Source organism: Saimiri boliviensis, chromosome 1 (genome assembly GCF_048565385.1).
Source record: "Saimiri boliviensis isolate mSaiBol1 chromosome 1, mSaiBol1.pri, whole genome shotgun sequence".
NCBI classification, from domain to species: domain Eukaryota; kingdom Metazoa; phylum Chordata; class Mammalia; order Primates; family Cebidae; genus Saimiri; species Saimiri boliviensis.
In genome coordinates this window covers 10,457,755-10,471,558 of record NC_133449.1, presented here as the reverse complement: position 1 = coordinate 10,471,558, position 13,804 = coordinate 10,457,755, and the positions used below count along the sequence as shown (strand labels likewise).

At 46.6% G+C, this 13,804-nt stretch overlaps 1 protein-coding gene across 6 annotated transcripts in view; it reads right to left on the bottom strand.

Moving 5' to 3' along the window:
- The window catches only part of ATP6V1C2 (ATPase H+ transporting V1 subunit C2), a 63,058-nt gene that overhangs the window by 29,052 nt on the left and 20,202 nt on the right, over nt 1–13,804 (bottom strand). For 5 of the 6 annotated variants that reach the window (XM_003927214.4, XM_010337940.3, XM_074393997.1 and 2 more), the window contains exon 4: nt 2,587–2,672. The exons of the other annotated variant lie outside the window; for it this stretch is intronic. In XM_003927214.4, coding sequence (XP_003927263.1) covers nt 2,587–2,672 — 86 coding nt within the window. The remainder of the gene's footprint in view (nt 1–2,586; nt 2,673–13,804) is intronic. 6 annotated transcript variants of the gene reach the window in all.

Here is a 13,804-nt window from a genome sequence, read left to right as displayed (position 1 = left end):
AAAGTCTCCTTGGCTGGCCGCAGTGGCTCACACCTGTAATCCCAGCACCCTGGGAGGCTGAGGTGGGTGGATCCCCTGAGGTCAGGGGTTTGAGAACAGCCTGAACAACACGGTGAAACCCTGTCTCTACTAAAAATACAAAAAATTAGCTGGGCGTGGTGCTGGATGCCTGTAATTCCAGCTACTTGGGAAGCTGAGGCAGGAGAATTTCTTGAACCCAGGAGGCGGAGCTTGCAGTGAGCTGAGATTGTGCCATTGCACTCCAGCCTGGGCAACAAGAGTGAAACCCCATCCTGAAAAAAAAAAAAAGTCTCCTCATGTTTTCAGGAGGGAAAAATATGAATATCTGCTATATTTATAACAAATGATATAAACGTTATGATAAATAGTATATACAGTCATGCATTGCTTCATGACAGGGATACATTCTAAGAAATGTGTCATGAGGAGATTTTTGTCATTGTGTGAACATCACAGAGGGCACTTACAAAAACCTAGGTGTTCTAGCCTCCTACACACCGAGGCTATCTGGCAGAAGCCACTGCTCCTGGGCTGCACGCCTGCAGAGCACGTGACTGTGCTGGATTCTGTGGCACTAACACGTGGTCAGTATTTGCACACCTAAATATTTCTAAACATGGAAAAAGTACAGTCAAAATACAGTATTATCTATTGTTGTTTTTTGTTTGTTTGATACAGAGGGTCACTCTGTCACCAAGGCTGGAGTACAGTGGTGCAATCTCAGCTCACTGCCACCTCTGCCTCCTGAGTTCAAGCAACTCTCCTGCCTCAGCCTCCCAAGTAACTGAAATTACAGGTGTGCACCACTACATCCAGCTAATTTTTTTTTTTTTGTATTTTTAGTAGAGATGGGGTTTCACCATGTTGGCCAGGCTGGTCTTGAACTTCTGACCTCAGGTGATCCATCCCCCTCAGCTCCCCAACGTGCTGGGATTACAGGCATGAGCCACCACACTGGCCTAGTATTATCTATATTCTTATTTTCAACATGCATATGCATAGAACCCCGTAAGTGTAATTATCTCTACAGATATTCAAACATTTCATTCCCTTTTTTGTCTTTTTTTGAGATGGAGTTTCACGCTGTCACCAGGCTGGAGTACAGTGGCATGATCTCGGCTGACTGCAACCTCCAACTCCCTGGTTCAAGCAATTCTCCTGCCTCAGCCTCCTGAGTAACTGGGACTACAGGCATGCACCACCATGCCCAGTTAATTTTTGTATTTTTAACAGAGACGGGGTTTTACCATGTTGGCCAGGATGGTCTCAATCTCCTGACCTGTGATCTGCTTATCTTGGCCTCCCAAAGTGCTGGAGCCACCTCGCCCAGGCACTATTTCATTCTAAAGTTTCCAAAGTCTCAAAGGTTTTGTCTTGCACATTGTCAATGCACTGAAATAGTACGCACACAGTTAATGGGCCAAAACATTATTGGAATCTAAAGGCTGGTCCTATCAGCTCAGGCGAGGCCCACATTCTCCGCGTGACTCCACGCAGGGAGCCTTCAGGGTGCAGCCTCTGTTCTTATTGACCTGAAGGCAGCTGAAGACTGGCTGGAGGCCTTCCTCAGCACAGGAAGGCATTTTTCACACCTCCTTTGGGGAAAGGGATAAATCAGAGGGGGTGAGGAGAGGAGGGCAGAACTATCCAGGTGGGGAGAGTGGTGACTCTGGAGAGGGTGGAGGGTAAACAGTAGGAGCCTGGCTCAGCTCCCTGGACCCGGTGTTCATCTCCAACGCACTGAGGAGTTCAGCAGTGGGCTAGAGTAGACGCAGGACTGCAGAGCCAGTAACTGATGAAGGGGCGCAGCTCCCAAACCTAGCCGTGCAGATGAGCTGAAGTGGTGCACCAGCCAGGAACCGTGGCTCACACCTGGAATCCCAGCACATTGGGAGGCCAAGGCAAGAGGATCCCTTGAGCCCAGGAGTTCAAGACCAGCCTGGGCAACAGAGTGAGATGCTGTCTCTACAAAAAATAAAAAATATTAGCCAGGAGTGGTGGTGAGCGAGAGGCTGAGGTGGGAGGACCCCTTGAGCCTGGGAGGTTGAGGGTGCAGTGAGCTACGATCTCATCACTGCACTCCAGCCTGGGCAAGACCATGTCTCAGAAAATAATAATAATTGGCCGGGTGCAATGGCTCATGCCTATAATCCTAGCACTTTGAGAGGCTGAGGCAGGTGGGTTGCCTGAGCTCAGGAGTTTGAGACCAGCCTGGGAAACACGGTGAGACCCTGTCTCTACTAAAATACAAAAAATTGGCCAGGCGGGACAGTGTGCGGCTGCAGTCCCAGCTACTCAAGGGGCTGAGACAGGAGAATGGCTTGAACCCAGGAGGCAGAGGTTGCAGTGAGCCGAGATTGCACCACCGCACTCCAGCCTGGGGGACAGAGCAAGACTCTGTCTCAAAAAAAATAGCGAGTGCAGAGCTCTGCCCAACGCGTCAACCCAGAGCATCCACTGAGGCCTGGGTTGACTCAGTGATTACTGTGTGGCCACAACCAAGGCGACTCTGTTTTGGACGGCGCCAGGAGATCGCACTCCACATCAGAGGGCCGCCCCACCTACCTCCGTTTGCCAGGAGGTGTTCCTGTGCCTTCCCCTTGGAGTCTTCCATGACTTCCACCACACTCTGAGCCATTCTCCTTATGAGGCTTTGCAGAGAGAAGAAAAAGAACCAGTTAGAATAGGAAGCTGTCCTCAAAATACCGCCACGAGCTACTGGCAGGAAAAGTAGACGGTGACACCCTTTGGGGGAATACTTTGGAAAGATGTAGGAAGAGGGTTACAACACTAATAGCCTTTGAACCAGTAATTCCACTTCTGGGAAACTATCTTAAGGAAGCGGGACAAACAGAAAAAAACTTTCTGAATAAAACCATGTTCTTCGCAGCACGCAGCTGACAATAAAGAACTGGAGGCAGCTGGAAGGTTTGACAATAGGGAATTGTTTCAGTAAATGATGGTGTATCCTCTGAGGGATGGTTAGGCAACCATTGAATATAAAGCTTCACAGAACTAATACTATGGGACAAGGTGTGTACTATAATGCCAGAAGAAAACAAAGCACACGATCCTACAGGAAGCATGGGCCCTGGCTACGGCTTCGTGGACGTGTCTCTCCTGCTTTACATATTTTCCAATTGTAATCTGGCATTGTTTATATAATGAGAAAATCAAAACTGTTTTCTCTGAAGAACATACCGAAGGCTTCAGAAAGTACAGCCTTTGAAGGCAAAAGGGCTCAAACTGGCCACAACTCTGCCAATTACCAAATGTAGAATTTTAGCCTTTTTTTTTTTTTTTTTTTTTTTTTTTTTTAGAGACAGTGTCTTGCTCTGTCACCCAGGCTGGAGTGTCGTGGAGCAATTTTGAGTCACTGCAACCTCTGTCTTCTGGATTCAAGTGATTCTCCTTCCTCAGCCTCCCAAGTATCTGGGATTACAGACGTGCACCACCATGCCTGGCTAATTTTTATATTTTTAGTGGAGACAGGATTTCGCCATGTTAACCAAGCTGGTCTCGAACTCCTGACCTCAAGTGATCCATCTGCCTCGGCTAGGATTACAGGTGTGAGTCACTGCACCCTGCCAATTTTAGCCAAATTGATGTAATTTCTTTGAGCCTCAGTTCTCTTACCTATAAAATGTGGATGATACTCATTTTGCAGGATTATTATTAATATTGACATAACCTATCATCTCACAGCAAGGAGAGTCTGCTCCAGGAGGCTGAGCAATTAGAACTCCAGTTGGAGAACAAGTCAAACTAGGATCAAAGTCTGAAAGTTATTGGGATCCAAATCGTTGCCTCAGGCTCTCTCTCCACATTCTCCCCACCCTCAGGAGGGAGGTGGTGTTTGCAGAAGAGTGGCCTCAAGTCACTGAATCCTACATGGAGTACAAGGTCTGCCACTGCTGCACACACTGGCGGCTCAGCCCGGAGCCCAGAGGCCTGGGGCCAACAGAGAAAGCAGAGGCAGGGACACAGGAGGCCCTGATAAAAGCAAAGGAGGGAGGGAGAGAGGTAGCACCTGGCTTTCCTGACTCCCAAAGCCATGTGGTCCTGGTCAAAAATGGAAAAATACAAGTAGTGAACAAAAATTGAACAACCATACTCCCCAACTCAAGAGGAAACACTTTGCATTCTGGCATATTTCCAAAGGTTTAACACTTGAGTGGTTTATGTGAGTTAAAGTCTATTTTTTTTTTTTTTTTTTTTTTTTGAGACAAAGAAGGCTCCCTCTGTCTCCAGACTGGAGTGCAGTGGCGCAGTCTCAGCTCACCGCAACCTCCGCCTCCCGGGTTCAAGCGATTCTCCTCCCTCAGCCTCCTGAGTAGCTGGGACTACAGGTGCATGCCACCACGCCCAGCTAATTTTTTGTATTTTTAGTAGAGATGAGGTTTCACTGTGTTAGCCAGGATGGTCTCAATCTCCTGACCTTGTGATCCACCCACCTTGGCCTCCCAAAGTTCTGGGATTACAGGCATGAGCCACCGCATCCGGCCAGGTCTTTCTTTTTTTTTTTTTTTTTTTTTTTGGAGGCAGGATCTCACTCTGTTGCCCAGGTAGGATGGAAATACAGTGATATGATCGTGGCTCATTGCAGCTTCAACCTCCTGGACTCAAGTGATCCTCTACCTGATTTTTAAATTTTTTTTGTAGAGATGAGGTCTCACTATATTGCTCAGGCTGGTCTTGAACTCCTGGGCTCAAGTGATCCTCAGGCCTCAGCCTCCCAAAGTGCTGGGATTACAGGCATGAGCCGCTGCACCCAGCCAGCCAGAGTTAAGGTCTTCTTTTGATATCACTTATTATTTAATGGAGTCAATGAAGTATCGAACATTCTATAATCGTTGTCTCATTTAATCCTCACAAAAATTCCCCAAAGTTGGGTATTATCTCTTTGTACAGATGGAGAAACTGAGGCCCAGAGAAGTAATTTGCCCCACCCCTTTCCAACAATCCAGTCTGTATGTGGACCCCAAGATGGGGGCTCTTGGCCACCAGGACACACTGCTATCTTTACCGTCACTGTGGCCCATCCTGGACTGCAATTTCCACCGGTATGATGGCATTTCTTAGCATAGTAGTTAATAGCATCTTAATGGCCATAACCTTGGGTAGGTTACCTAACTCATCTGTTTCATCTATAAAATGTTTTTAATTTTTTACAGTTTTCAGCTGTAAAATGGGGATACTCTTTTTTTTGGGGGGGTGGGGCGCGATGACACTCTTTATCTCACAGGGTTCTTCATGGAGTTTGGTGTCCAATACCATTGTAAGGTATCAGGAGTCTGCAAAAGCCATCTTGAGGTATGCTCTAGGCAGCCTGTGTGGACTGTTTTGGGCTCTCTGTCCTGTGACTCCTGTGAAGATTTGGCAGGAGATCAGAGGGAGGGAGAGTCTGGTCCCCTCTCAGTTCCAATGACCTCAGTCCTCTCCTCCCTGCCAGCCTAGGGGTTGTGACGACGTCTCTCCACCAGTCTGGGATCCTGTCTGGTCACTGGGATTCTCCTGCAGCGCACACTCAACTGTCTCCCTATCAGGAGCCCCTCCTCAATTTATCCTAACGCAGGTGCATCTTCTGTTGGGAACCCTGACTCCACAGATTCATTTGTTCGTTCATTTAGCAAACTTCATACATCAAACAACTACTATGTGCCAAGCACTGTTCCAAAATGTTACGGAGAAAAAAAAATTCCTGCTCTTTCGGAGCTCCTATTTCAATGCTGCCAATGATTCCTCTTTTATCCTTATCACGACATAGGGAAGCTGTTGTCTCCTATCACAGCATCCCCTATAATATTGTGGGTAGTTATCTGCTTACACAAATCCAGCACCTACCACAGTGCCTGACTCACAGCAGATGCTCAGCAATGTCTGTTGAATGAATCAATGAATTCTGGCACCCCCGCTTGCTTCTGTCCTAACATATCTGTGAAAAGAGAACTCACTCATCATGTTACTAATGAGTGGTTAGTGCTCCTGGTCCTAGCCTCTAGGAAGTTTTGTTTGCTTTGCTTTGTTTTTTGTTTCTGAGACAGAGTCTCACCCTGTTGCCCAGGCTGGAGTGCAGTGGTGCTATCTTGGCTCACTGCAACCTCCACCTTCCAGGTTCAAGCAATCCTCCCGCCTCAGCCCCTTGAGTAGGTGGACTACAGGCACCCGCCACCAAGCCCCACTAATTTTTGTATTTTGCATAGAGACAGGGTTGCCCAGCCTAATCTCAAACCACTGACCGCAAGCAGTCCACCCGCCTTGGCCTCCCGAAGTGCTAGGATTACAGGCATGAGCCACTGCACCTGGCCTGTGAACACCTTTTCACATCAAAAGAGTGCTTCCTCATTCCTTTCATTTTCTGCATAGTATTTCATTTCATGTCTGTATCGTAACAAATTCTCTACTAGTGGACATTTGAGTTGTTGCCACTTCGATACGGTATTACAGTAACACATATGTTTTTGCCCGCTTGTACATGTATATATAAAAAATAAGTTGCCTGAATCAGAAAGCTGAACTTTGTTAACAAATTTTTAAAAAGAAAAAGAAATTTAAAAAGAAAAATTAAGTTTCTAAGAAAGCAACTTCTGGAACAAAGAGTATGAACATTAACAGTTTTAACAAGCAAGGCTAAACTACCCCACACATGCACAAAGTCAATGTACACTCAAGCCCCAGTGTGTGAGACTGCCTGCTTCCCTAAACCCTTGCCAACATAGGTATTATGAATCTTTTTAATCTCTGCCAATCTGATATCTGAAAAATTACATTGCATTGTTGCTTTGATTTGCATTTCTTTGATCATCAGTGAGGCTAGACGTCCTTTCTCATGTTTGACTCTATAAAAGGCTATTTTCTTCTTCTGTGACTAGCACGTTCATATATTTTGCCAGTTTTTTACTGGCTTATTTAAAAAAAATTTTTTTTTGTAGGGCCAGGGTCTTGCTATGTTGCCCAGGCTGGTCTTGAACTCCTGGCCTCGAGCGATTCTCCTGCCTCGGCTTCTCAAAGTGCTGGGATTACAGGCATGAGCCACCGTACCTAACCTCTTTTAAAACTTTTCATTTATTGATATATATATAAAATTTTAGGTGTTTTGAAGACTGTATTCATGAGACAATGTTTTGAGCTAGGTGACATCTCCATTTTAAAGATGAAAAAAAACTGAGACTTACAGAGCTAAAGGTTACCCTACACAGTGAGCTAGTGTTGAAGCAGAAATTGATAAAAAGTCATAAATCTACAATACTCCAAGGCCCATGGAAATTTGCTCTCCCATGCTAGTCCGAAGTAAACTCTGACCTTAGGTGATCCACCCCGCTCAGGCTCCCAAAGAGCTGAACTTTGTTAAAAAATAAACAAATTTTTAAAAAGAAAAATAAATTTAAAAAGAAAATATAAGTTTCTTTTTTTTTTTTTTTGAGACGGAGTTTCGCTCTTGTTACCCAGGCTGGAGTGCAATGGCGCGATCTCGGCTCACCGCAACCTCCGCCTCCTGGGCTCAGGCAATTCTCCTGCCTCAGCCTCCTAAGTAGCTGGGATTACAGGCACGCACCACCATGCCCAGCTAACTTTTTGTATTTTTAGTAGAGACGGGGTTTCACCTTGTTGACCAGGATGGTCTCGATCTCTCGACCTCGTGATCCACCCGCCTCGGCCTCCCAAAATGCTGGGATTACAGGAAGAAAATATAAGTTTCTAAGAAAGCAATTTCTGTAGGAAAAGGCTAGGGGCAGTGGCTCACACCGCTTTATGTAAATTACCAGAAAAAAATTTATATTAACCCATAGAAGATGGACAAACTATACTTTTAATGAAAAAAGAAATTGCAAACAATATATAAAGACCTTGATTGGGATGTTTGATCCTGGTCAACATCATTGGGACATCAATGGGACGCTGCTGCTATCATCATCACTGATGAATGATATTTGTCAAAACTCACCAGCCTGTTCACTTAAGATGTGTACCTTTCACTGTATGTATCTTTTACCTTGTTTTTAAAAAAAAAAAAAAAAAAAAAAAAAAAAAAAGGTTTTTTTTTAAGCAGACACGGCCTTAGTCAAGTGACCACAGTTAGCATCATACGCATGAAAAAGACCAACGCTGTGTGCCTCCTGAGACGCACTGAGGAAAACAGTGTCACTTCTGCAGCGTTTGGCCATAGCTTTGAACCTCAGTCTAGTCACGAGGAAAGAGCACACAAGTTCAAATTAAGGAGCATTTTACAAAATAACTGAACTATACACTTCAAAAAACTCAAGAGCCGTGAAAGCTAAAAAGGCTGGGTGCAATGGCTCATGCCTGTAATCTCAACACTTTGGGAGGCCAACGCAAGTGGATCACCTGAGGTCAGGAGCTTGAGATCACCCTGACCAACATGGTAAAAACCTGTCTCTACTAAAAATACAGAAATAAGCTGGGCGTGGTGGTGTGTGCCTGTAGTTCCAGCTACTCAGGAGACTGAGGAAGGAGAATTGCTTAAGCCTGGGAGGCAGAGGTTGCAGTGAGCCGAGATCATGCCACTGCACCCCAGCCTAGGTGACAGAGTGAGGCTTCATCTCAAAAAAAAAAAAAAAAAAAAAAAAAGAAAGAAAACAATAGCTAAGGCCAGGATCAGTAGCTTACACCTGTAATCCCAACACTTTGGGAGGCAGAGGCAGGTGGATCAAGAGGTCAAGAGATCGAGACCAGCCTGACCAACATGGTAAAACCCCATCTCTACTAAGAATACAAAAATTAGCTGGGCATGGTGGCACACACCTGTAGTTGCAGCTACTTGGGAGGCTGAGGCAGGATAATCTCTTAAACCTAGGAGGTGGAGGTTGCCAGGATCATGCCACTGCACTCCAGTCTGGGCAACAGAATGAAACTTTGTCTCAAAAACAAAAAACATATAGCTAAAAGATGGGAGCAACCCGAGCAGTCATCAGTTGCTGAGTGGATATATAGAACATGGTGTGTCCATACAGTGCGGTACTATTCAGCCTTAAGAGGCAGGACATTCTGGCCAGGTGCAGTGGCTCACACCTGTAATCCCAGTACTTTGGGAGGCCGAAGCAGGTGGATCATGATTTCAGGAGTTCAAGACCAGACGGTCCAACATGGTGCAACCCCATCTCTGCTAAAAAATACAAAAAAGCTGGACATGGCGGCTCGTGCCTAGAATCCCAGCTACTTGGGAGGCTGAGGTAAGAGAATTGCTTGAACAGGGACCCAGAAGGTGGAGGCTGCAGTGAGCCGAGTACTCCAGCTTGGGCTACAGAGCAAGACTCCTGCTCAAAAAAAAAAAAAAAAAAAAAGAGGAAATTTTGACACATGCTATAAGACATGGAAATCATTATGCTAAGTAAAATAAGCCAGCCAGAAAAGGTCAAATACTATATGATTTCACTCATAGGTGGTGCCTAAAATAGTCAAATTTATACAGACAGAAAGTAGAAAGGTAGTTGCCAGGGCCTGTCTAATGAATACAGTTTCAGTTCTGCAAGATGGAAACAGTCCTGTGGGTGGAGGGTGGTGATGGCTGTGCAGCAGTGTGAACATACTTAATGCCACTGAGCTGTACACCAAAAATGGTTGGCCGGGCGTGGTGGCTTATACCTGTAATCCCTGCACTTTGGGAGGGCGAGGTGGATGGATCACCTGAGGTCAGAAGTTCAAGACCAACCTGGCCAACATGGTGAAATCCTGTCTCTCCTAAAAATATAAAAAACTAGCCAGGCGTGGTGACGGTTGCCCAGGTGCTTGGGAGGCTGAGGCAGGAGAATCGCTTGAATCCAGGAGGTGGAGGTTGAAATGAGCCGAGATTGCACCATTATACTCCAGCCTGGGCAACAAGAATGAAACTTCGTCTCAGGAAAAAAAAAAAAAAAGGTAATAAATAATAATAAATGATGAAAATACATTTTAGGCCAGGCGCGGTGGCTCTTGCCTGTAATCCTAGCACTTTGGGAGGCCAAGGCGGGAGGATCACAAGGTTAGGAGTTTGAGACCAGCCTGACCACCATGGTGAAACCCTGTCTCTACTAAAAATACAAAAAAAAAAAAATTAGCCACGCATGGTGGCAGGCGCCTGTAATCCCAGCTACTCAGGAGGCTGAGGCAAAAGAATCACTTGAACCTGGAAGGCAGAGGTTGCAGTGAGCCGAGATAGCGCTACTGCACTCCAGCCTGGGCGACAGAGCAAGACTTGATCTCAAAAAAAAAAAGAAAGAAAAGAAAAGAAAATACATTTTAAATATGTAATAGACACATTCTTAAAAATCAAGCATGGTGACAATTATTGTAACAGTGAGACCCATTTATGTAGATCAAGTGTCAGATACTAGAATTTCCCCAAGTTAAACATTTGCAGCATTAAAGGTGAGGATTCCTGGCCGGGTGCGGTAGCTCACGCCTGTAATCCCAGCACTTCGGGAGGCCGAGGCAGGTGGATCACGAGGTCCAGAGATCGAGACCATCCTGGTCAACATGGTGAAACCCTGTCTCTACTAAAAATACAAAAAATTAGCTGGGCATGGTGGCACGTGCCTGTAATCCCAGCTACTCAGGAGGCTGAGGCAGGAGAATTGCCTGAACCCAGGAGGCGGAGGTTGCGGTGAGCCGAGATCGAGTCATTGCACTCCAGCCTGGGTAACAGGAGCGAAACTGTCTCAAAAAAAAAAAAAAAAAGGTGAGGATTCCTGCTCAAATGCTCATCTATGTGTTTATAGAACATCAACAAAGAGCCCATAAGCGTGAGAGCTCAACCTCACTTGCATGGGAATATCATTTACACCAGTTAGTTCAGGGTATTAAGAAAACTCATAATACAGCATGGGCAGTCCTTGGGGAAACAGGAACATCCATGCCCTGTTGATACGTGGCATTGACTGCTACGGCCTTACTAGAGAGCCATTTTAGAGTATTTATCTAACATGTGGAGGCAAGGGTTGGTTCTGGTGAAAACTGGAAAACCGCTTAGGCAAATTCTAAAAAAGCTGTATTCTTTTTAAGCTAGGGTCTCACCCAGGCTGCAGTACAATGGTGTTACAGGCTCACTGCAGCCTCACACTCCTATGCTCAAGGGATCCTTCCACCTTAGCCTCCCAGGTAGCTGAGATTACAGGCACACCATGGTGGCTTTTTTTTTTTTTTTTTTTTTTTTGACACGGAGTTTCGCTCTTGTTACCCAGGCTGGAGTGCAATGGCGCGATCTCGGCTCACCGCAACCTCCACCTCCTGGGCTCAGGCAATTCTCCTGCCTCAGCCTCCTGAGTAGCTGGGATAACAGGCACGCACCACCACACCCAGCTAGTTTTTTGTATTTTTAGTAGAGATGGGGTTTCACCATGTTGACCAGGATGGTCTCGATCTCTCGACCTCGTGATCCACCCGCCTCGGCCTCCCAAAGTGCTGGGATTACAGGCTTGAGCCGCTGCGCCCGGCTAATTTTTTTTTTTTTTTTTTTTTTTTTTTTTTTTTTTTTTCAGATGGAATCGCGCTCTGTCTCTCAGGCTAAAGTGCAGTGGTGCAATCTTGGCTCACTGCAACCTCTGCCTCCTGGGTTCCAGCTATTCTCCTGCCTCAACCTCCTGAGTAGCTGGGATTACAGGCACACATCACCATGCCCAGCTAATTTTTGTATTTTTAGTAGAGACGGAGTTTCACCATGTTGGGCAGGCTGGTGTTGAGCTCCTGACCTCAAATTATCCACCTGCCTCGGCTTCCCAAAGTGCTGGGGTTACAGGTGTGAGCCACTGCACCCAGCCTAATTGATGATGATGATGATGATGATTTGTACAGACAGGGTGCCCCTATGGTGCCTAAGCTAGTTTCCAACTCCTGGGCTCAAGCCACGCTTCTGCCTCGGCCTACCAGAGTGCTGGGATTACAGATGTTAGCCACTGAACTTCTAGAAATGTGTTCTTCTGCCATAGTGACTCATGTGCTACAAAGACCATATTTTGTGGCAGAATGGTTTGCAATTATGAAAGCCAGAAGCCATTTCAATGTTCATCAACAGGGGCCCCGTGTGATATAATGGAGCACAAGAAGTCTCTAAAAAACAATGAGATCAGGTGTGGTGGCTCACACCTGTAATCCCAGAACTTTGGGAGGCCAAGACAGGAGGATCACTTGAGCCCAGGAGTTCCAGATCAGCTTGAGCAATATGGTGAGATCCTGTATCTAAGAAAAAAAAAAAAATTGGCTGGGCGAGGTGGCTCAAACCTGTAATCCCAGCACCTTGGGAGGCTGAGGCGGGCGGATCATGAGGCCAAGAGATGGAGACCATCCTGGCCAACATAGTGAAACCCCGTCTCTACTAAAAATACAAAAATTAGCTGGGCATGGTGGTACATGCCTGTAGTCCCAGCTACTAGGAGGCTGAGGCAGTAGAATTGCTTGAACCCAGGAGGCAGAGGTTGCAATAAGCCAAGATCACACCACTGCACTCCAGCCTGGTGACAGAACGAGACTTCGTCTCCAAAAAAAAAAAAAAAAAAAAAAAACCAGACACTCTGTCTCCAGGGGTTCTGCCTGGCAAACTACACAGGCTGCCCTCTTCTTGGTAGAAAGATGGGTTGTTAGGCCTCCCACCTTCAGCTCTCGCTCTGAGGAGTGGACATAGGTTCCGAGGATCCTGAGGGCCAGTCTATGCAACACCAAAGAGAAGGCTTTCCAGCTCCCTGGATTTTCTGGAAAATGTTGGCAAACACAGGATAGAGTTGTTTCGTTGTCAGAAATTACCTAGAAAGGCCAGCACAGTGGCTCATGCCTGTAATCCCAGCACTTTGGGAGGCCAAGGTGGGCAGAGCACCTGAGGTCAGGAGATCAAGACCATCCTGGCCAACATGGGGAAACCCCATCTTTATTAAAAATACAAAAATTAGCCAGGCATGGTGGTATGTGCCTGTAATAATCCTTGCTACTTGGGAGGCTGAGGCAGGAGAATCGCTTGAGCCCAGGAGGCAGAGGTTGCAGAGAGCCAAGATTGTGCCACTGCACTCCAGCCTGAGCAACAGACTGAGATTCCATCTCAAAAAAGAAAGAAAAAAATTACCCAGATGCCTGGGAGGAATGCAACCAGGTTACAGGGCAGGGTTGGATGAGTTTCCAGGATTCTGAAGCAAAAATAATAATCCCTTGCATCTGAGAGCTTCTCTCCATCCTCACAAAAGCGCTAAGGATTGATATCTGAATCCTCCACACACAAAGCCAAGGCCCCTAGAACTGAGGGAACAGAGGGAAGGGAGTGCACAGAGGCCCGGAAGGTTGCCCCAGGTCACTTCACTGGTGGCCACAAAGTCAGCTGGTCCCGACCCCCAGCCTGCCCCTAAAGCTAGTCTCTATCTGTGAAAGCAGGTGTTAGCATGCCCGCCCTGGATAATCTCCAACTCCAGCCCTGCCAAGGCCCGGTCACTGTCAGGGTGCCTCAATGAGAGGGGCTACCAGGCCCAGCCTCGCTCCTGCAGCCACACAGGGGGGCCATACGCCTGAGAGGGGAGGCCCAGAAGCTTCCAGGGTGAGCCTGTTCCTGTCTCCGCTGGGGACTGAGCCCCTGGGCACCTCACCCTATCCTTTGTCTCTCTGCTTCCTCCTCTACCAAGAGACAATGAAGTCCACATGCCCTGCAGCAAAGTCACCAGGAAAATGTGACTCTACAGCAATTACATGACTTTCTTTTCACAAAAACAAAGCTCCAGTGAGGCTTCCGAGGAGGCTCCCTCTGGGGACTCTGGCCATAGACACACCATGCTTTAAATTGCAACTTGGCATCTCAGAAACTGGAAGTTTAAAT